This window comes from Heteronotia binoei, chromosome 15 (genome assembly GCF_032191835.1).
Source record: "Heteronotia binoei isolate CCM8104 ecotype False Entrance Well chromosome 15, APGP_CSIRO_Hbin_v1, whole genome shotgun sequence".
In the NCBI taxonomy this organism is placed as follows: domain Eukaryota; kingdom Metazoa; phylum Chordata; class Lepidosauria; order Squamata; family Gekkonidae; genus Heteronotia; species Heteronotia binoei.
The window spans coordinates 42,720,627-42,743,908 of record NC_083237.1 but is presented as its reverse complement, the minus strand read 5'-3'; the positions used below and the strand labels follow the sequence as shown (position 1 = coordinate 42,743,908).

General features: G+C 40.6%; 2 protein-coding genes across 3 annotated transcripts; both read left to right on the top strand.

Moving 5' to 3' along the window:
• Positions 1-2,808: 2,808 nt before the first annotated feature.
• Positions 2,809-19,839, top strand: CD8A (CD8 subunit alpha). 2 transcript variants are annotated; one of them, XM_060255917.1, is made up of 6 exons: positions 2,809-3,008; positions 9,593-9,934; positions 10,168-10,278; positions 15,018-15,128; positions 15,305-15,341; positions 18,372-19,839. In XM_060255917.1, the coding sequence occupies exons 1-6, from the start codon at positions 2,966-2,968 to the stop codon at positions 18,412-18,414; spliced, it is 687 nt and encodes a 228-aa protein (XP_060111900.1). In that variant the 5' UTR covers positions 2,809-2,965; the 3' UTR covers positions 18,415-19,839. The 2 variants fall into 2 exon arrangements, with proteins under 2 accessions (XP_060111900.1, XP_060111899.1); XM_060255916.1 differs by having other exon boundaries at positions 14,994-15,128; positions 18,372-18,496.
• A 2,123-nt stretch (positions 19,840-21,962) lies between these two features.
• On the top strand, positions 21,963-22,910 carry LOC132583600 (olfactory receptor 6B1-like). Its single transcript, XM_060255221.1, has one exon. It carries the CDS (start codon positions 21,963-21,965, stop codon positions 22,908-22,910), a length of 948 nt encoding a protein of 315 aa, XP_060111204.1.
• Positions 22,911-23,282: the final 372 nt, after the last annotated feature.

The following is a 23,282-nucleotide window of genomic DNA, read 5'->3' as shown; positions in this document are numbered from 1 at the left end:
GTGGCTTAAAGTACAATTTCCATGCACTCCAGAACAGAAGTTTAGGCTCAAATACCTTGAATTATTGCTTAAACTATAAGACATAACATTTCAAGGGTTTTTGAAAAGGAAAGGGATTGAAGCACGCCCCTAGTTTGTAATTTCACATAAGACATTATGTTGTCAACCCCTCATTCTCATATTTCATTTTCCACTGATACCTCAAAATAAGACATGAAACCTATGAGAATCTCCCTCAACATTCCCTCTCAGCTAAAAACTTAGAAGGACTCTTAGCAGAAAGGGTTGCATGCAACTAACAGGGAATCTGAACAATAGTGTATATGCATATGCAGAAGTGAATTTCACTCAGTGTGACTACCAGCTTTAAGTCAGTGCAAAATTATTGAGAGGGCTGTGGCGTTGCAGTTACAGGGTTTCTTGGATGACACTTCCTCCTTAGATCCATTCCAGTCCGGCTTCCGCCCGGGCCATGGGACGGAGACAGTGCAGTCCTCTCCCCGATGCTGTTTAACATCTTCATGAGCCCCCTTGCCCAGATTGCCCAGAGGTATGGGCTGGGCTGTCACCAGTATGCTGATGACACCCAGCTCTATCTACTGATGGGCGACTGGACTGGAGACGTCCCTGAAAACCTGGACCGAGCGTTGCAAGCCGTGGCAGGATGGATCAAGTCGAGTGGGCTGAAGTTGAATCCAGTGAAGACAGAGGTCCTTTGCATGGGCCGCGGTGGACCAGGGGAGGAGATCTCCCTACCAGCCTTTGACGGTGCGTCACTGATACCAGTGCGCAGGGTCAAAAGCTTGGGAGTGCTACTGGAGCCTCCTTTGACAATGGAGGCACAGATAGCTGCCACTGCCAAAGCCACCTTTTTCCATCTGAGGAGGGCGAAGCAGTTGGCCCCTTTCCTGGAACATGGCGACCTAGCAACAGTGATCCATGCAACGGTCACCTCGAGGTTGGACTACTGTAATGCCCTCTACATGGGGCTGCCCCTGTACCGAACTCGGAAACTGCAGCTAGTGCAGAATGCAGCGGCCAAGCTGTTAGTGGGACTACCATGGTGGGAGCACGTGCAGCCTAGGCTGCGGGAGCTGCACTGGCTGCCAATTGTGTTCCGAGTTCATTACAAGGTGCTGGTTATTACCTTTAAAGCCCTATATGGCCGAGGACCTGCCTACCTTAGGGACCGCCTCTCTCCATATATTCCCCAGAGAGCACTGAGATCTAGCTCCCAAAATCTTTTAAAAATCCCTGGACCAAGGGAGGCCAAATTGAAAACAACTCGAGAGCAGGCCTTCTCAGTAACGGCTCCTCACTGGTGGAACCAATTACCAGCGGAGGTTCGAGCCCTGCGGGACTACAATCAGTTCCGCAGGGCCTGTAAAACCACCCTTTTTCAAATGGCCTTTCAAGACTGAATCTTGAAATGACATCCAGCCATCTGACATACATCCGATAGGTTTTGTACTATAGCACCTTAATTGTAAGTGTAATGGTTTTAATTAATTAATTAATTAATTAATTTAATTGATTTTAATGTATTTTACTGTACAATGTATTGTTGTAATCATGATATTCTCCATGTCTGTGAGCCGCCCTGAGCCTGCTTCGGCGGGGAGGGTGGGATACAAATAAAAAAATATTATTATTATTATTATTATTATTATTATTATTATTATTATTATTATTATTATTATTATTATTATTATTATTATTATTATTATTATTATTATTATTATTAAAGGTTTTCAGCCTGAATATGTTCTTTGACTCATAATGAGTGCTGGTCAACTGTTTTTTACTGGAAGCACCTGTAAATCTGCTTTGGTCTTTGCTGTTTGTTGCTTTCTCTCTCAACTCTTTTTGGTTATGAGCATGCTCTGACTTTCCTACTACCTACTGCAAAAAAGTCAGAACATGTAGGCTTTTTTTTTTTTAGAGGCACTTTGGAGAATCACAAATTTTAAGACAACACCATCATCTCATCAGAAACCTTTCAGGACTATTCTCTAGGAAGATTTATTGGTAAGGCACTGAAACAAAAATTCTTCTATTTTATTCAATGCCCTTTGACTTCTATTATTCCAAATTGGTTGTTACCCATGTATCCTAGGTTTTATTCTAGATGGCATAAATGCGTACACATTCCTTGGTTCATTAGGCCACTTGTTATATATACTTTTGTAGGAGCAGGGATCTACAGAAACTATGGAAATACTGGCTGCATAGTAGAATAAGCTGGTTCAGTGCCATTGTAGTGCTAGTCTATCCAGGGCAGAGTGGCAAAACTATATACTGGCCCACAGACCCTTTAAATTTTGCTCCTGCTTTTTGTATTGTTTCTGCAGCCCTTCTTATTTTCTACTTAATCACAATGGCTAAAAGTCATGATCTTTAATTAGTTCTTTATTGGGAGAGGGAGGAGAGACATTAAGTTTTGTTTTTCCCTTTGCAGTGATTGTTCACTAATTTTCTCTTTTATTTTTCATGTTTGCAATTATTATCATCATGCCCTTGCAAGAACAGTCTTTGTGGATCCAGATGTGTTACAGTTCTCTTTCTACAAATCCCCATTCTGTCAGCCTGAGGATTTTTTTTCCTGCCAGCATCAGATAAAGGCTTTGCTTCACCAAATCAGGAGCCCAATCTGCCTCCACATCCTCCTCATCTTTTGGGCTTTACAAGAAGACCAACATGGAAATTGGCATTTTCAAGTATAATCAAAGCTGTCTGATTGCAAAGTGAAAAAAATGATTGCTGACAATAAATTCATTCAAATTGGGAATTCTTCATGATTCGTCTTGCTCATTTCTAGTTCACCATAAAGAGCAAACAGAGAAACTTCTCTTCCGTTAGGGGGGCTGCTGACACCACATCCTTTCCACTAAGTAGATCCTGCTCCATCTGCCTTCAGATAGCCTTGGTTCTGCCTGCCTTTGAAACCAGCTTGCAAAAAGAGAAAATGGTCAGAGTTTCTTCTATCCTGAGGCTCAGTCTGATTCTGTGTGAGTAGGGTACCACCATGGTTGGTCGTTTTTCCTCATGTTTGTTAATATCTATCTATCAATCTATCATCTATCTATCTATCAGCAAATGCCATACTGAAATTTTTTCAAACTCACGGTGGCCCTGAAGTTATATAAGGCCAAATCATTGGCACAACTGCTCTATGGAATGTTTCTAGGGCCACCCTCCTCATGCTTTGCCCCACAAGAAATAGTTCAGTCCAAATTTCTAAGAGCTGTTCTGCAAGTTCCAAACTGCGTATCCAATGCTTGGATACGACTGGAGTCTGGTAATCTCAGGTTTGAAGCTAGGGTTTGTATTCTATCCATCTATATGTGCTTGAAAGGTCATTTTAACCCACAAGGCCTGTTTCCTTTGATTTTCCAGGATGATTTCCAATCCAGTTGGCTCAAGGCAGTCCACAGCCATACTTATAGAATTGGTTTTTCACCTCAGTTACTCTTATCTTATGGACTTGGACAAGCTAAAGGGCTAATTAAACATAGAACTGAGGACATAGAGCGACAGTCTGATATCTCTAGTGCATCCAAACTTGGGGTGTTGTTAAATATCAAAAGCACTATTGAGCTGGCATCATATCTGACTTCATTGGAAGGAAGAAATTTTAGAAGGGCATTTGCTCTAGCTAGATGTTCTGCCCTTCCATCTGCAGTTATGCAAGGCAGGTACAATAAAATCCCCTATTCTGAAAGGCTATGCTCATGCCTTCTAAGTGAGGTTGAATCTGTAGAGCATATCTTTTTCAGTTGCCCATATTATAGGGAGGCTCATTTTAGAATTTTTACTCCATTAGTCAATAGGAGATCTGCTTATATTAATAAAAACAAGGCAAGACTTAATTGGTTCCTATCAGATAAGAATTCAGAGATTACGCATTCAATTGCTGAGTTTTGTGCATTAATTCTTAGACTGCAGGAATTGCATTTTAAAAGTTCTTAAATTTTGATGTCTATTTTATGTCTGTTTTTATTTTTTCATATTATGTTTATACTGGATTCTGGTCATGAGACTGTAATAAACTATGATGATATCTATCTATCTATCTATCTATCTATCTATCTATCTATCTATCTATCTATCTATCTATCTATCTATCTATCTATCTATCTATCTATCTATCTATCTATCTATCTATCATCTTCCCCTAAGTTTCAAAGGCAGTTTGCTAGGCATCTTAGTGAGCAATTCAAAGCTGGTCTACTCAGAATCCTGTTTAAGTGTATTGAATGGAGCATACTCTGAAAAGAGAGTTCTTAAAGTAGCACTGTTGGGGTAGCAGTATGTGTGTGTGGAGGTCTAAAGAAGCTCACAAAATGTCACAGAGCTAATTGCATTGCATTGAATCTGCATTGAAAATGTGCCACTTTGTGTCATTAGTAATGGTAATTTAAGATCTGAAGAAGAGTGTGTGCACACAAAAGTTTATTCCTTTTTTATGTAATAAACTATTTTTATTAGTAACATATGGTAGCAAAACTATATCTACATCTTATAAAGACTTAAAAAAGAGAAATTCTTCTACCCCATATCTTACTTTTCCCCCACCCCTCCCCTCGTTACTTAACCCCACCAGTGTTATTTACTTAAAAAAAACCAAATATTAAAGGTACCTTTAACTATTAAAAAAACAAAATTATACTTTTGTTTTAAAAAATGAAAAACTTAATCATTATCAAAAATTGTCCAACGTCCTTTTATTTTCCACTCTTTTTCTACATATCTTCTGAACTTCTTCCACTCCAACTTAAAAAGCTCCAAATCATAGTCTCTTAATTTTCTTGTTAATTGGTCCATTTCACTCCATGACATAACTTTTATAATCCAGTCCCATTTCTCTGGTATTTTTTCTTGCTTCCACAGCTGTGCATACAATGTCCTAGCAGCTGAGAGCAAGTACCATATTAAAGTTCTATCTTCTTTTGGAAATTTTTCCATTTGTAATCCCAGCAGAAAAGTCTCTGCAACTTTGTTAAATTCATATCCCAAAATCTTAGAAATCTCTTGCTGAATCATTTGCCAAAACATTTTAGCTCTTTCACAAGTCCACCACATATGGCAGAAAGAACCTTCATGCTTTTTACATTTCCAACACCTGTCTGGCATCTTGTTGTTCATCTTTGCTAATTTTTTTGGAGTCATGTACCATCTATACATCATCTTAAAACAATTTTCTTTAATCCTTTGGCATGTTGCGAATTTCATAGAGTTCTTCCACAAATATTCCCAAGATTCCATCTTTATTTACATTAATTGCCCATGTTATCATTTGAGATTTCACTACTTCATCTTCTGTAGACCATTGTAAAAGTAATTTGTATACTTTTGAAATTAATTTCTCATTATCTCCGAGCAGAACTCTTTCCATTTCTGTTTGTTCTTTCATTCCTTCGGTTTTAATATCATTCTCCACCAAACTTTTTATTTGTTGCATTTGAAACCAATCATATTTGTAACTCAATTCTTCAGCAGTTTTCAGTTCTATTTTTCCACTTTGTATTTTTAATAGCTGATTATATGATAGCCATTTTTTTTCGGCTGTTTTAGCCGTTATCTTTATCACTTCGGCTGGCACTATCCATAAAGGTCTCCTCTCATCACCATATTTCTTATACTTTATCCATGTATTTAATAGATTACTTCTTATATAATGGTGAAAGAAAAGACCATCCATCCTCTTTTTTCCATAATACAAGTATGCATGCCAGCCAAATTTATTTCCGTGGCCTTCCAACACTAAAAGTTTTTTATTTAACAATGTTATCCATTCTTTCATCCATACTAAACAAACTGCTTCATGATACAATTTTAGATCTGGTAATTGGAATCCACCTCTCTCTTTTGACAAAAGTTTATTCCTTGAACAAAATTCTGTTGGTCTTAAAGGTGCAAAAGGACTCAAACTTTGTGCAATAATTTGATATGTCATTTGAACGGAGCTATTTGACAGGAAGGCCAAACTAAATAACTAGTGACAAGGGAAATTATTAATTAATAGTGAACAAAGAGAGTGAATATATTAAAAATGAAGTAAGATTTTTTAAAATGAGCTTCCAAAATAAACTGAAACTGAATTTCTTGGCTTAAGGACAAGTACTGCAGTTCTGTCGTATGAGCTGTGTATTCAGGAAAGAGGCAGAACTAAAAATAATTTGAGAGAGCCACTGTTTGTTCATTTATTTATTCATTACTTCTCACCACCAATATGTATAATGCTTAGCAGAGTAAAGGACAAGAAGATAAATGATCTTTTCTCCTACTTTTGCTGCCAGACAAAGTGGTTTGTGTTTTTAATATTACAAAAACCTTCTGAAACCTATTTGCCTGAAGAGAAATTGGGATATGTACCCATGGTACGAGCAATGACCCCTCTTTCAAATGGTTTTTAACTTTTTTAAAGAATCAATTTCAAACTCAGCTTGTGAGCACAGCTTGGTTGTATCTACAACACCAGTGAAATAAGAGGACTTGAGATGCATCTGTAGTTTTGGGGATAAACACACATTTGTAGAAAGGGATATGCTGTATAATCTCATTACGGTGACACAGAAGGTAGGGTTGCCAATCCCTAGGTGGGGGCAGGGGATCCCTCGGTTTGGAGGGCCCTCCCCAACTTCAGGGTCATCAGAAAGCGGGCAGGGCAAGAGAAATGTCTGCTGGGCACTCCATTATTCTGTATGGATACCAATTTCCATAGGGTATAGTGGAGAATTGCTTTGTGGGTATCTGGGGCCCTGGGGGCTGTTTTCTGAGGCAGAGACACCAAATTTTGCAGCATAGCATCCGGTGCCTCTCCTCAAAACATCCTCAACGTTTCAAAAAGATTGAACCAGGGGGTCCAGTTCTATGAGCCCTGTCCTTCATTATTTCCAATGGAGAGAAGGCATTTAAAAGGTGTTTGGTCCCTTTAAATGTGAAGGCTAGAATTTCCCTTGGAGTTCAATTATGCTTGTCACAACCTTGCTCTTGGCTCCACCCCAAAGTCTCTTGGCTCCACCCCCAAAGTCCCCAGATATTCCTTGAATTGGACTTGGGAACCCTAACAGAATGGCACAGGGTAGTAAAACTGGAAACAGGAAGGCTTTCAAATAAGATATGAAAATATTAATGTTTGGTTCTGAGGACTTAAAGCATTTGTTATGGATTAGTAGAACAGATTGTCCCCAGTCCAAGAACGCTCAATTTTGCTTGTGAGTTTTTCTTTCAACCAAATCTTTGATTTGTAGCTACAGTGAAGAACAAGGTTGTACAGGAGAGTCCAGGACCCCTGAAATCAGTTTTAACATGCTAGACCACGGCCACTGAGTTTTAAATGAGGATTGCATACCAGAAATAAGACATCTGTGTAATTTATTCAAGTGAACTTAGCATAACTAAAGATCCTTAAAAATATTACACATGTTGAATTAATGTAAACATGTGGGAGGGAACTGGGCATGGCATAGCCCATTCTCATCAGATCTCAGAAGCTAAGCAGTGTCACTTCTCGGAAATATACCAAGAAAGACTCTGCAGAGGAAGGCAATGGCAAAGCATCTCTGCTTCTCACTTGCCTTGAAATCTCTTTGCTGGGGTTGCTATAAATTGGCTGTGCCTTGAAGGCACTTCACACACACAGTTAATAGATGTGCAGGCAAACAGTTGATAAACTAATTTTTTTTTATTTGGTGGATGACCTTTCTGAAGCACCATGGAGGATACAGGCATCTGGAGAGCCGGTTGGTGTAGTGGTTAATTGCATGGATTCTTATCTGGGAGAACTGGGTTGGATTCCCCGCTCCTTCACATGCAGCTAGCTGGGTGACCGTGGGCCTATCATAGTAGTCTTCGAGCTTTCTCTCAAGAGGAGTTCTCAAAAGAGCTATCTCAGTCCTACCTATCTTACAAGGTGTCTGTTGTAGGGAGAAGAAAAAAAGGAGATTGTAAGCAACTTTGAGACTCTGAGTAAAGGGCAGGGTATAAATCTCCTTCTCCTTCTCCTCCATCACCATCAGTCTTGGAATCCTGCAGATCAACACAGCTTCTCTCTGAAGCTACAGCTATAAGGCTATTTCTTTATTTTATCATTGGATGGGATCCAGCTAGCTTTCGTGATTATACCTATTAAAACAGCCCTCCAACTAAGTTTTGCCCATGCAAGTCCCATGATCCCCAGCAGTTTCATGATCCTCAGCAGGGAGAATTTGAATGGTAAAAATGAACTCCTCTCCCTTTTATATCAACAGAAAATTTGGTTGGATCCCAACAATTTTAAATTGACAGGCAAAAGTATTTCAATTCTATGTTACATTGAAACAGCTGCTAAACTGCCAAGGTACAAACTAGCATCCATACTACAGTGGTTGGACTAGACAGACAAGATCTGCTACCTGGCTGGGATCCTTACCTGGAAGAAAATCCCACTGAAATACACTGAGTTTGCATCAGATAAATATATTTATGGTTGAGTTGCTTTCTTCAGTGGAATAATGCCTTTACCCTAAAAGGGTTAAGGGTTATATGGATCCAGGTGGGCAGACATGTTGGTCTGAAGCAATAGAATAAAGTTAGAGTCCAGTGGCACCTTTAAGACCAACCAGGGCCTTTTTTTGTAGCAGGAACTCTTTTTCATATTGAGCTTCACCCCACCTCCCGCCCCCCGAAGCAGCCAATCCTCCGAGAACTTACAATAGGCCTTGTAGTAAGAGAAGGATGAGCTTTCGTGTGTAACACATGCTTCTTCAGATATAATAAGATGGAAACAAACCACTCAAGCTGATATAACATGATGAAGATAGATCCAAGTGGGCAGGTGTATTGGTCTGAAGCCGTTGAACAAAGCAAGGAATCAAACAGGAACAACAGGTTAAGTGTATGGGGTCAACAACTGCATGGATTTAACTAAGGGGGAACAAGTTGAAGCAATAAATACATCAAAACAGGAGATAAATTTGTAAGAGAATCCTTCTAATTATGGAAAGTTAAGGGAGACTCCTTTGCAATGCAGGTTCACCTGCATCAGGATGGGTGGATCAGTACTTTTACATATAGTGCTGCTTTACATTTCAGGATCAGTCAGCAGACCAAATGTGTTAATGTGCTTAAAAGATTTGTTTCTTTCAATGACAGCCAGCATGGTGCACTAGTTAGAGTGACAGACTAGTATCTGGGGGACCCAGGTTCAGATCTCCACAGTTCTATGGAAGCTGTTCAGATGACCTAGAGCCAGTCACCCACCTAACCTACCTCACAGGGTTGTTGTGAGCATAAAATGAGGAGGAGGTTATATTTTAAGCCACTTTGACCACACTGGGGATGAAAGTGGGTATAAATGAAATAAACATTTAATCAGACCTTGAGAACAACAAGTTGAGTCTTCCCAGCCTTTCTATCAGTGAAAAGGGAAGGAGGAACTCTGATCACCCAAAAAGGGTTTACCCAGGATCGTGGTTTCTCAAGGCAGAAAAGTCATGTGGGATAGGGTCTGTAGTTAGAATGGAAATTGGGCCAGATTGAGAGAAAAGGTTAGCCAAGCTTTGACAGCAGTGTGTAAAACAAGCTCTTTGGATGTCTCTTCTCTCCCCAGGCTACTGCAGCTCCCAAATTATTACTATGAAAATTAAGATGATTAGTAAACCTCCTGAAGCCATCAATGCCCGGGTGGAACTGGATTGTGAAGCAAAATATTCAGATGCTGGGGTATACTGGATCCTTCAGAAAAATGACCACAGTCCCAAATCCATCTTATACGTTAGTTCAAGGTCAAAACCAGTACCAGATAATCAAGACTATGAAATCTCAAAAAGTGGCAGCAGTTACAAACTGACAGTGAAAGCATTCAAGGCTAAAGATGAAGGCATTTATAGCTGCAGTGTCCTTCACAACCAAGCCTTACACCTCAGCAAAAGGCTCCCAGTCTTCCTGCCAGGTAAGCTCTTTCAAGAACCTTTAATAGCTACTGTAGGAGATGCAAAAAAGTTCCTACCTGATCTTCCATCCGAGTTGATCATTTTATGCTGTGTAGCCCGCCTTGAGTCTCAGTGAGAAAGGAGGGCTATTAATAAATAATTAAATTAAAAGGGTGTTGGTGCTTAATCACATTTTTCTTTCTCTTCATATCTTGCAACGCCCATGAAGTCTGCTAATTGATTTTCTTCACAGTGACAACCACCCCAGCTCCCACAACCCAACAGCATGCTCCAAAACCCCTAAACCCCAATGATCGACACATCACCAGTGAACCCAATAAATGTTCAGAGAACACAGTTACAGGTATGTGAATGTAGTTCTTATGCTTCTACATATATGCACTTTATAACTGGTCCCAAAGGTCCAACTGTTTTTTTAATGACATGCTTTCTTCTACTGTTGAGAAGTAAATTCTTCTGCGGTGTTCCAGTATTTCCCTATCTTTTTGTGTGTCACCATATCTCCGAAAGGATATTGCAATCCTGGAGAAGGTCCTGAAGAAAGTACAGAAGAGGGCAAACAAGTCAATTAAGTAGTTGGCTCACCTTTCTTATGAGGAAAGGCTGAAGAGTCTGGGACTTTTCAGTTTAGAAAAAAGAAGGCTGAGGGGAGACATGGTAGAACTTCATAAAATCATGCATGGGGTGGAAGAAATTGAAATAGAGAGCTTTTTCTCCCTCTCTCATAATATTACACTCAGGGATAACCAATGGATGGACAAATAGGGTTGCCAAGTCCCCTGCTTCCTGGAGTGGGGGACTTTCTTGCACACGAAGCACATGCATGGCATGATGACATCACCCAGAAGTGATGTCATAAAAGTGGCAGCTCCCATGTGGAGCTGCTCTAGGCATTATAGGAGGAAGGTTGGGAACCTCCCAGGCAGGGGATTCCTTGCCCAGACCTTGCTTGGCAGCCCTATGAACAAACAAAAGAAAACACTTCTTTATTTAACAAGTAATTAAATTATGGCATTCACTGCCAGTGGGTGTAGTTATGGTCACAAGTGTAGATTGCTTTAAAAGGCAGTTAGACAGGTTCATGGAGGAGATGGCTACTAGTCATGATGAGTAAAAGGAACTTTCCTATTCAGAGGCAGGAAACATCTGAAACCCAGTGCTAGGAGGAACCTTAGGAGAAGACCTTGACCTCTATGCCGTTTGTTAGCTTTCCAGGGAAACTAGTTGCCTCTTACATGAGTCTAGAATGCTGGACTTGAGAGCCCAATGGTATGATCCAGCAGAGCTCTTCTTGTGTTCTTAAATGTGAATTTCCATAGAAGGATATTGGGGTCAGTCAGAAGTGGATGAGAGAATAAAGAAGCCTCCACAAATATAAGCTTCTGGGGTCAAAACTGCTGCTGAGTCCTCCCCCACAACTTTGTGGGTGTATAAAGTGTAGTCAAGTCATAACTGACACGGTAGTCTTGTAGGGTTTTTAAGAAACCTACAGACAAGGTTTGCCATTGCCTTCCCGTGTGAGAAGATCAACTTTGGTCTTTCAAGGTCTGTAGTCAGATGAGCAGTTTGATCCAATGTCATTGTTGTTCCCTTCTGGATTTAAGTGCACAGACAGCAACATCTGCCTCCCATCACCCAGTCATTGGCACCCTGTTTTGACCTGTCTTCAAATTGTTGTTATTTGACACTGGGGAAAGTCCAGTTTTTATGAATGTCAGCACTTTCACCCTGCATTTCCTGCTGTCTGAACTCCCCTGTTGTGAAGTCTACCCATTTGGGAAGTCTGAACCTTCCCTTCTGTTTTTGCATCCTTTAAAAAAAAAAAAATCAGTCAGTGATGTGTGACTAAATGGATCTTCACCCCAGGATTTTGAATCACCACTTGCATGTTTCTGCACCCAAATACTCTGTGAGGATTTGGAGCCCCCAAAGGAATTGTTTTTGAGTGGCAAATCCCCCTTAAAACCCTTTCTCCTGTTTCTTGGAAAGTCATGGAAACAGTCTCTAGTTGGCTCCCAGTTTTTTTGGGCAAGGGATTCAGAGTTGCTGTTTGAGAGCATCCCATGATGGACATCATAGAGTTTCCCCAGAAATGCCTAGAGTGGCCCTACACAGGCATGTAAGCCAAAATGCCCTCAAAACGAGGTTGGGGAATTGACAGGTGGGCACCTGGCTTAAAAAGGATCTAGAATCTATGTATTCAGGATACACGTCCAGAAATTATTGCTTAAATTTACCATGGACGCTAATTAAGTAAAACAATTAAAATTTATTCCAGAAAAATCTAGCACACACATACAAGGCAATGAAAATATACAACACACATACAGTCCTAATAAAAACAGAGAGAGTTGCAGAGACAACACAAGGATGGACAAACAGGGTGATAATTACTGATCGTAGTCTTCAAGGAAGGCTCTAATGGCAACAGACGAAGACTAGGGGGAAAGGGACCCTCAACTGATCAGGAATCGGGGATGTATCTAGACAGTTGAACTGGGGTACAGCTAGATGCACACCTGTCACAGGTTATAAGGACTACCTTGAACCCTTAGGAGATGGGAGGTACAGGAGCGGATGACAGGAGGTCAGCTGTTACATGACCTCAGGAAAAGGGGAGGCTCTGCAATGACCATAAGGGCTGGACTTATGCGGTAGCCATTAGCAAGTTAATTGGCAGCCCTTGATTGGATGCTCATATCTGGCCAATGAGCAGACTTGGTCTTAGTTACCTGATTGGACTTCCAGGTAACAATGGGTGAAGGGGGAGGCTCCAGGATGGCCATTAAGGGAAAGAATGTGAAAAATTACTGGGGTGGGGGGGTCATTAAAACTATCAAACTTATCTAAAAAGGTGACAATAGATGGCCAAATTGCTACGTAAGGTAACACCCGGTCTACCCAAAGGAACTTGGCTCTGGGTGAAGATGTTCTTCCTCTTCTTCAGTCTTCCATTGGCACCAGTCTTTGTCTTGGGTTCCGTTGGACAAAGGCTTAGGTGGTCTTAGGATCCATGCCTAAGATAAGCTTGATGGCCTCATCATAGGTGACATCCGTTGAGTACGTGAGCCTCCCGCTTCACTGTAAAGGAGTCTGGCACTGCAGGAAGATAGCTGCTGCTAGTGTTAGCCTTCCAAGGTGGATTCTATGGTCAAGGCTGGAAACCACTTGCCTGGATAGCTCCTGGCAGTGCAACTTCTTCCACTGCAACGGCCAAGATAGTGATCCCACAGAATGACTGGAACCCATCTGTTCTCCCGGCTAACACTCCTCCAGAAACAAGGAGTGCTGCTGCTGTAACGTTGTGGCTGTTAATACTCATAAGTCCTTTCCAATCTGGTAGACAAAACCCATGTTCTCTTGGCAGATGTGTGTGAGTTAAGTCTCCAGGCACCCTGGCAACCAGACGGGTGACTAAGATGTTCTGAAATTAGGGGTATTTTCTTACAAGTGCTTCCATTTGATGACATCACTTCTGGGTGATGTCATCACACTGTGCACGTGCTTCATGCACAAGGAAGTCCCCCACTCCAGAAAGCAGGGGACTTGGCAACCCTATATGTCATTGGGACTACTCTCCTGTAAGCCTGCATGATACTTATATGTTCTCCCTCATGTACACCAAGGAAGAGAGGCACAGTCAATGAGGCTGGAAGGGGCCACAGTAGTAGTAGAAGAAGAAAATATCCTGCATTATACTCTGAATCTCAGAGTCTCAGAATGGTCACAATCTCCTTTAGCTTACCTTTCCCCACAACAGACACCCTGTGAGGTGGGCGGGGCTGAGAGAGCTCTTACAGCAGCTGCCCTTTCAAGGACAACTACAAGAGCTATGGCTGAGCAAGGCCATTCCAGCAGCTGCAAGTGGAGGAGTGGGGGATCAAAACTGGTTCTCCCAGATAAGAGTCCACGCACTTAACCACTACACCAAACTGTACTTGTGGAGGTATTGTGGAGCTGTCAGAAAGGACCCAGTGTTTCTGTTACATGCTTATCTGCATGTATAAAAGACAAACAAAAAAAAGATGCCACCTGCATGGCTGCTCCATGGTTGAATTGCAGCAATAGTATGAACAATCAACCATGGGGTGAGTGCATGGTGAAGCCAGTTCAGATTGGGATGCTGATCAGAACTTCCTGTTACTAAATACAATGGTATAATTAGTTTTTAATAAAATTAATTTATGTGCATATGAAACAATAAAATGCAAAATGCTTAATTTTATTTCATTGAGTATTGAAACTGTATCTGTAGAAATATGTTAAGCTCTGTCTTGTGCAAATGGAAAATATACCAGGGACACATCACTTTCGCTTGGTGCATACAGAAAGTGAGTAATGTTATCACTTCCGCTTGCCCAAAGATGGTTGTGCATATGGAAATCTTCATGATGTCCAACTCAAGGAATGCAAAAATTGAGATGTCTCTGACCACTCCTACTTTGACATCCAAGAAGTGACATTTGTGCTTTTTTGTTCCAAATGTTGCATACAAGGGTTAAGTTCTATGATAGTGGAACACAAAATAACATTAAGAATGGGGAATGCAATAGGAAAATCATCTTTTTGTATCATAAGAGAGTAAGAGTTGTTTCCTTTGCTTGGTCTTCTGAGTCTTGCATGAGCAAAAGCTGCATGGAAAAAGGAATGTAATAAAGAGGGAAATTGACAAAGGTGCCTGGATCTAACCTCCCGTGACCTCTTGAATCCTGAGAAAAATTACTTCTTGATTACTTCTTACTAACTAGCAAGCAGGTTGAAAGTGCCACCACTCCATACTTAGTTTGTCTTTTGGCAGTGGCATCTACACCCATGAATGGGCTCCTTGAATTGGTTGGGGTTATGACCATTCTTTACACTTTGAGAAAATGACGCAAAACATATTTGCTTACAAGGGCTAACAGTTACATATGGTTCTGAATGCTGATTTTTGAGATTATTGTAAATCAGTTTTTAGATATTGTTTGTTGTCCTATTGTGGTTCTAAATGGAGAAAGTCTAGCTAAGGTGAGAAAGGGGAGAAAATCCTAAATAAATATGTTCAGGCTTCATATTCAGTGTGCTTTCTTCATGCCTTCATAGATCCATATGATGGTCTGATGCTCCCCTGTGATCCATACATCTGGATTCCTTTGTCTAGTGGCTGCTTCCTTCTCTTCATAACCTTGGTGATCACCTTTACAGTGTGCTGTGGTAAGTCAACTTCCTTTCAACCCTGGAAGAGGGCTGGGGAGGAAGTGGAGCTTGTGAAGGAATTCATAATATATTTACAAACTTAAAGGTTATATTTACATAGGTATCTCTCATTATAATGACATGTGTATTAATAAAGTGATTTGCTATTTTCTTTCCCCAAATTTTAATTGAAGATCCAAGGAGGAGGAGAAGAAGATGCCAATGTAAAAGGTGAATATTAAAGGCTGAATTTCATCGAATACAATACCACTGATTTACAGTGCAGCCCTAAACAGAGCAACAACCGTCTAAACCCACCGCAGTTAATGGGTTTGAATGGGGCAATTCTGTTGAAGATTGGACTGTAAATTTCCCATGTGGTGTCTTCTGTCACTGTTGCTGCTCAGTGACTTCTCTGAGAGTATTTATTTATTTATTTAGTAGGTTTATATTCCGCCCTTTCCCATAACAGGCTCAGGGCAGATCACAACATAAACTGAACAACAATAAAAACTTACAATTTAAATTTAAAAACAATACAATAAAATTAGCAAACCAAGAACAAAATAACAGGAAGGGCACACTTTACAGAATAAAATAATTTTTCACCCAAGAAGAAATGATGGTAATAATAAATAAGATAGCACCATAGTGAAACATGATGTCACAACAAGGCTGCAAAGCATGATGTCACAACAAGGAAGGCCAGCTGATGGAATTAAAAGTGCACTACTTAGCGTGTGTGATCTCAGCCATAGAATGTTATATCAGAAGAACGGGGATCTGTATTACCAGAGTAGTTAATAGTCCTCATCTTCAACAGAGTTACAACCTTCTTAGCTCATTGGCTTCCATCGACTTACAAGAGACTAAATCTATTTAGGATGGCACTATAATACATCAGATGATAATCATGTACATTGTACAAGGTATATTTACTCTTGGGGGAAAAATGGCTTCTGAGACTCTTCCAAGTAGTCTTTGTTAATGACAGCCTGTATTTCATAGTTAATGACAGCCATGCCAGTATTGGAGTGTACTGGACTGTGGAAGTGATTGGACCTCTGTCTGCTCAGTTTGGTATCCCCAGTGGTTGTGGCTCAATGGCAGAACATTTTGGCATGCAGAAGGTCTCAGGTTCGATCCTTGGCATCTCCAGTCGAAAGAAGCAAAAGAACTTTTTGACTATATCTCCCACTGAACTGAACAAATAACAATTACTCCCTCATCAGGGCTTTTATTTTTTTTAAAAAAAAGTCTAGCGGGAATTCATTTGCATATTTGGCCATGCCCCCTGACATCACCAGAAGTGATGTCACCCATTCAGTAAGTTACTTTCCTCATATTGACACAGAACAATAAAGTGCTGTCTGCTTCAGTTCATGGATGTGTGTTCTCACACAGCCTAATGAGAGATCTTGTTTTGCCCCCCTCCCAACACAGCTAGAGAGAGAGCCATGTGAGGTGGAGTGGGCAGTAGCAGGCCCAACTTCTCCTGGGGAGGGGCCACTCATGGGCAGCTCCATGTCTCTCATTCTCTTTGCAAGCCTGTTGGAGGCTTGAGGAGGCAGAGAGAATGGAGCTCATAGTCTGGGAACACGTGGTTGCCTAGTGCTTTCCCTCTGCCGGAGACCTTTTTTTGAGCTGAAGCCCTGGTCAAAAGCCCATGCAGCTTTTGCCCATGCTCAAAAAAGAGCCCTGCCCCTTATTATATATATCTCACTTTTCTACCCACTTGGGACCCAAAGCAGTATATAACATCATTCTCCCTTCCTCCATTTTATACTCACAACAATCCTCTGAGGTACGTCATGTTGAGAGAAAGAACCTGGGTCAAATTTCCTCAGTGAGCTTCCATGGCAGAGCAGGGATTCAAACCTGGGTCTCCCAGAACCTAGTCTGGCATTATAACTACTACTCCAGATTCTGCCACTTTAAAAGCATTTTACAGCTGAGAGTCCCAGCATAACAGAATTATACTTAAACCATCTAAATCTGTGGGCTTCAATGAGTTTAAATCTGTTTAATGTGTGACCTCAAATACATAAACAGATGTTCAATGACCTGTGGATAAAAGATAGCCACTCCACCAAACAAATGCTGGATCTACAGAGCCTCAATAAGAATAGATCAAAAGTATTTGATAAATGAGGCAACCAGATTGTATTTTGACACTTTCAGACTCCCCCAGACTTCTTAAAAACAGCCATTTCCATCCACATAGACTTACTCTGATTTCCATTTTTAATCACACTGGAGTGTGACACACAATCTTGAGCCAATGTATGTGTGAGGGAGGAAGATCTCTGTCCCTACATCTAGCAGCAAACTGTCTGGCCCCTGTGATAGCAACAGTGGAGCTACCAACAAGCAAGGTGAGGGGGCCTCTACCTACACCAAGTATGAGAAAAAATTGACTTCATTGATTAAGCAAAAGAAACTGGGGATAAAAAGACCCCAAAATGCACAACTGAGGACTGAACACACTCCAGGAGGCAAGGTTGAGTATGTTGAGTATAGCCACAACTTAGGTAAAGAAAAAAGAATTATGTGTGAGAGATGAAAGCCTGCTGAAAGCTCATTGGTTTATGTAGGAAGGGATAATCTGGGGGAGAGGATTTCTAAACTGTTCCCTCTCACCATGATGTCCCATGAACTTCTGACTTTGTGTGTGAAGAGAGAGACAGAAAGAGAGGTTAAAGGTCTGGCAGCAGTGGAAGGATAGAGAAATCCATCCCATTCCTCAGTCCTTCTAACATATTTCAATCTTAATTTTCTCCTACTCCTGCTTCCACCTGTCAGGGAAGACACTGTTTCTAGAACAGCCTTGTGGGGCTGTGCTTTTTGAACCTTTATATTGCTTCCAGGCTGTTTCCAATAAAGTGAGAGCAGGTTCTGAAAAGGGGGAAGGATCAAGGCCTTTTTTGAGCAGGAATGCACAGGAATGCAGTTCTAGCTGGCTTGGCACCAGGGGGTGTGGCCTAATATACAAATGAATTCCTGCTGGGCTTTTTCTACAAAAAACCCCTGTGTGAAACAATGGTGATGTCAGGAGGTGTGGCCTAATACGTAAATGAGTTCCTGCTGGGCTTTTTCTACACAAAAAGCCCTGGTATGGATAGATCTATAACTACAGGGGACATTAAAGAGCAATGCCCCTCCAAAAATGTGGCAGGGTGACTTCTCTAGGAATTCCTATCATTATTGGCCTGACTAATTTATGTCTGCACTGTGCCTTAATCTTATCTCCCCTTTTTTTAGGCCTTTGAATGGAACCAATGGAAAACCCACCATGCCACGCTAGGATGGAGCAAAACTGGATCATTACAACTGGATTTCCCAAGGTGTTTTCACTGTAATAGCAGAACTATAATTATATATCACACCATAATTATTTTACAGATGGTTTTTAACTTTATATCACATAGCTGGAGGTACATTTCAGACCTTTCTCATCTTCATATTAGATAGTTTTTGAACTGCACTATACAGATATGAAAAGCATTCCAAATACATTAATTCTGAGAAGTATAGGATTTTCATTGTTATCGTAGACACAATAGCTTTTTTCTGACATCATGTTTTGGGGTATCCAGTTGTACAAACCTGGAGCTTGTGCTACTTGTGATCCTGTGGTTACCAGTTTGTACTATTCATAATGCACAGCACTTGATTCAGATTAAATGGTAACCACACCTTAGAAGACTGCAGGTAGCACCTGATCTAATTTTGCATGAATGCCTGAAATATAATGCCTAAAAAAAGGCTATTATGCCCATTTTTATTGTTATCTTTCCAGTTTTTCAGATGCTTCCAATAGTATACTAGGTAAGCAGGATATCCCTTTTTTGTTATCCTCAGATTGCTCCTGCAGGGTGAGGAGTAAAGTTATGGTAAGGTGGTCTACAATATACCTAAAATGTACTCCACTGCAGTTAATACAAGACTGCATATCAGATATATACCTGGCAGAATTCTAAATGCATATACTTACAGAGCAGATTGCTCGAGGAAGTAAGCCACACCACTGACTACAACTCTCCTAGTCACATGTGATCATTCATGACAGTAGCTCTCACAAGTACACGTGCACTGCTTCTTCACATGGGCAGAGGAGCAGCACTTATATCACACACACAAATATACAGGAACCCTCTTTCAGTCACTTCTCCACCCTTGTCTCTTCCTCCTTTCCCCGTGTGTGTGGGCATCTGAAAATATGCTTATGTGACATTAACTGACCATTCAATTTTCTATCCTTGGAAGAGTCCATTTTCTGTGAAGAAAATTACTAGCACAGCACACCTGCTTTACATGCTTTGCACAATTTATTATGAGTTGTCTTCAAACTGATTCAGGTAAGAAATTTAGAACCCCCTGACTTGAAATATGCAGAAGGAATTTGCACCAAACAAAAGGAAGAATCCTGGAATTATATTTTGACATAATCTAAATTTGCAAATGGAGAAGCTTAAGAGGTCCTTTGTTGACTCCCCAAAAACCACATGCAATAATTTTGATCAGTGTAGTTTAGTGCAAACTATTATAATTCTTCATTAGATTATTTTGACATTTGCCTATATGACACATAATTGTTCTAAAATAAACTGAAGTTACATTCATCATTAGTATGTAATGTAATGCACAGTGTGATAATAATTACATGCTGAATATTCATTGATCTATGTGCTTAGTATTCTAATATCCAATAAACAGATTACAAATTCAATTTAAAATGTTACAGTTGTCATCCTTTCTTGGGTCTTTATAGAACACATGATCAGGACTTTTTTGGTAGAAAAAGCACAGCAGGAACTCATTTGTATATTAAGCCACACCCCCTGATGTCACCACTGTTTCACACAGGGCTTTTGTGTGGAAAAATCCCAGCAGAAACTAATTTGGATATTAGGCCAAACCCCCTGATGCCAAGTCAGCCGGAACTGCGTTCCTGCTTAAAAAAAGTCCTGACTATACTTTGCTTTTATTACACCCTTCATTATTGCTTGTGAGATTAATAGGATAATGCTTCTTCATTTTACAATGAGTACCATCTTTCATAGATGTGGCACAGGTAGAGCTCTGAGTCATAAGCACCTATTAGTCATTGCCAGAATATTATGCTTATTACTGTATCATCACTAGACACACTGCCTAAACATGCTCTTCTACCTTTGCAAACTATATTTTGCTACTATACATTCTCATTAACAATTCCCCCAGCCAGGCTGACAATCAATGTTTTCCCACAAAAACTTTTACCAGTGGACTTTGTTCATGCTGCACAAGGAAACAGCTAACCCAACAAGCAATTATTATCGAAGGTGAAATGGAGACACTAACTCCCCAGACATCAGCAATCAGACTGATAGTATCAGGAGAGAGAATCTTTGTACACAAATATAAGGATCCCGGCAGTTGAGTACATGGTCAAAGATGTGGATAGGGAAGGGAATTTACAAATGTGTAACTGGTTGTCTTTGGATGGTAACTGTTCTATGCATCAAGAGAGTACCATTACTAATTATCAGAAAGAGGGAAGCACATAAGAATTGGGTGAGCAAAAGATCTTTTCAAGATTGCTTAACAGCATTTTTGAATTAACTGGTCTTTGGCAATGATCAGATACTATAGCACTGCGAAGATGTTGTTTTATGACTGTTTGAGAGCCAGTGTGGTGTAGTTGTTGGAGGGTTGGACTAAGATTTGGGATACCCAGGTTCAAATCTTCCAGTTTGCTGTGGAAGCTCATTGGGTGGCCTTGAACCAGTCACTCTCTCTCAGCTGCACCTACCCCATAGCATGGATGCTGATGTTAGGATACAATGGATGATGTTGTAAGCCATTTGGGGTCTTTGTTGGGAAGAAAAGCGAGGTGTAACTCTCTAAAGAAATAATTCAGATCAATAGATAAAAATTAACAGCCCAGATCTTTATCTGCTATGAATCAACACTTGTTCCTCTGAAGGGATACAAAATATGGTAAAGAAAGATGCAACATACAAAGAGAAGTGTTAGATTTTCACCTGCTGGATGATCAAAGCTTCCTTTTGTCTTCATGATTTGAGTGACAGAAACACAGATCAACAAATCAAACACTGGTTCATTATTAGTTGTTCTATTTCCTTCTTTTGTGACTTGCCTGCCTTTTAACCACAGGCACTACATTCATATTTATTTCTTCCGTTATTATGAAGAAAACATAAACTGAACAGAAGTTTTATTCCAAGATGTAGATCCCAAAGTGGTTCCACTCTTCTGTAGCAAACATGCCTAAAATTACAGCATATTTACAGCAACGTAGTGACAAGACAGTGAAAAACAGTAAATTATGAATGACAGATACATCATCAGAGATTTACCACAATGACTAAATGGAGCCCTCATGTTCAGAACTAGTTTCAGAGGGTATCCATATTGGCTGACATATCCCAGTCAGAAGGTGGGAGGGTGTTTGTCTCTCAAAAACTTATATTCTCAAAATCTTATTGGTGCTATTGGAATCTAGCCCTTATTTTTGGAAGTAGTAACCCTTGGAATACTGGTGTGGGGACATCAACAGGGAGAGATTTTTGTCCTTCTTGACTTACTCATAGGTCTTTGGGGCCATCTGACTGGCCACAGTATGTATGAGGATGATGGACTAATGGACTATCAGTCTGGAACCCCACATCCCACCCCCGAGCTTGACTCCAAAGATGAAAAGCTTTTAGCAGTGTCCAGGAAGTCATTTTGAAACTTGTTCCTCCCCCTAATTTAAGCTTGGTTTTACCCTGAGATGCTTAGGACTGAAAAGTGTTTGATCTTATCTTTTGACAGTTTGTTTCACTTCTATTAGATGTATTAGAAACTATGGCCAAGAAAGGAACGGAAAACCAAACAGTCATCCAGGAATTTCTGCTCTTGGGATTTGGAGATCAGCCTGAAACACAAATAGTTCTCTTCCTCTTATTCTTGGCAATCTATATTATAACCATTGTCGGAAATCTCTTCATCATCACCCTTGTTATAACTGATCGGCACCTTCACACCCCCATGTATTTTTTCCTGGGGAACCTCTCCTGTTTGGAATTCTTCTACAGCTCAACCATCCTCCCCAGAATGTTAGCGACTTTCTTTGCAGGTGGAAAAACCATTTCTGTGAATGAATGCATTGTTCAGTACTATTTTTTCGGTTTCTTATTGGGGACAGAATGTTACCTTTTAACTGCAATGTCATACGACCGGTACTTAGCGGTATGTAGACCCTTGCATTATGGAAATCTTATGGACTGCCGTATTTGTCTACAGCTAGCTGCTGGTTCCTGGTTCAGTGGCTTCCTTGCTAACAATATAGTTATTTATTTTATTTCCCAGCTATTTTTCTGTGGCCCCAATGAGATTGATCATTTCTTTTGTGATTTCACCCCTATGGTGAAACTGTCCTGCAGTGATACCCAAATGACTGAAGTGGTCACCAGCATCCTGGCTGCAGTGTTTACTTTGCCTCCCTTCCTGCTGACCCTCATTTCCTACGTATGTATTGTAGTCACCATCCTGAGAATTCCATCCACCACTGGCAGGCAGAAGGCCTTTTCCACCTGCTCTTCTCACCTCACTGTTGTGACCATTTTCTATGGTACTGTAATGGTAGTCTACATGCTTCCCAAGAATAACACACTGAGTGCTCTGAATAAGGTGTTCTCTGTCTTCTACACTGTCTTGACACCCTTGGTCAATCCTCTCATATATAGTCTGAGGAACAAAGAGGTAATTGAAGCCAGAATGAGGGTTTTCAATAAATGTATGGCAACAGCATAAATTTATGTATAAATGCATTACTGCCTGTAGAACGTTAAGTCCAGAATTTTTATTCTCTTACGAATGGGGTTTTATGGGAGTATGAAAAACATGACACTGATTATTTGGATAATTCACATTCAGCCCTTATTACTCTTTACATCCTCTTTATTTCTGAGGGGAGGGTTGCAAGCTCTAGGTTGTGAAATACCTGGATATTTGGGGGATGGAGCTTGAGGAGGGCATGTTTTAAAAGGGGGGGGGCTTCAAAGGTGATAATGCCATGGAGTCTACCTTCTAAGGCACCCAGTTTCTCCAGGTGAACTGATCTCTGTTACCTGAAGGTCAATTGTAATCTAAAGAGATCTCCAGTCACTATCTGGAGGATGGGGA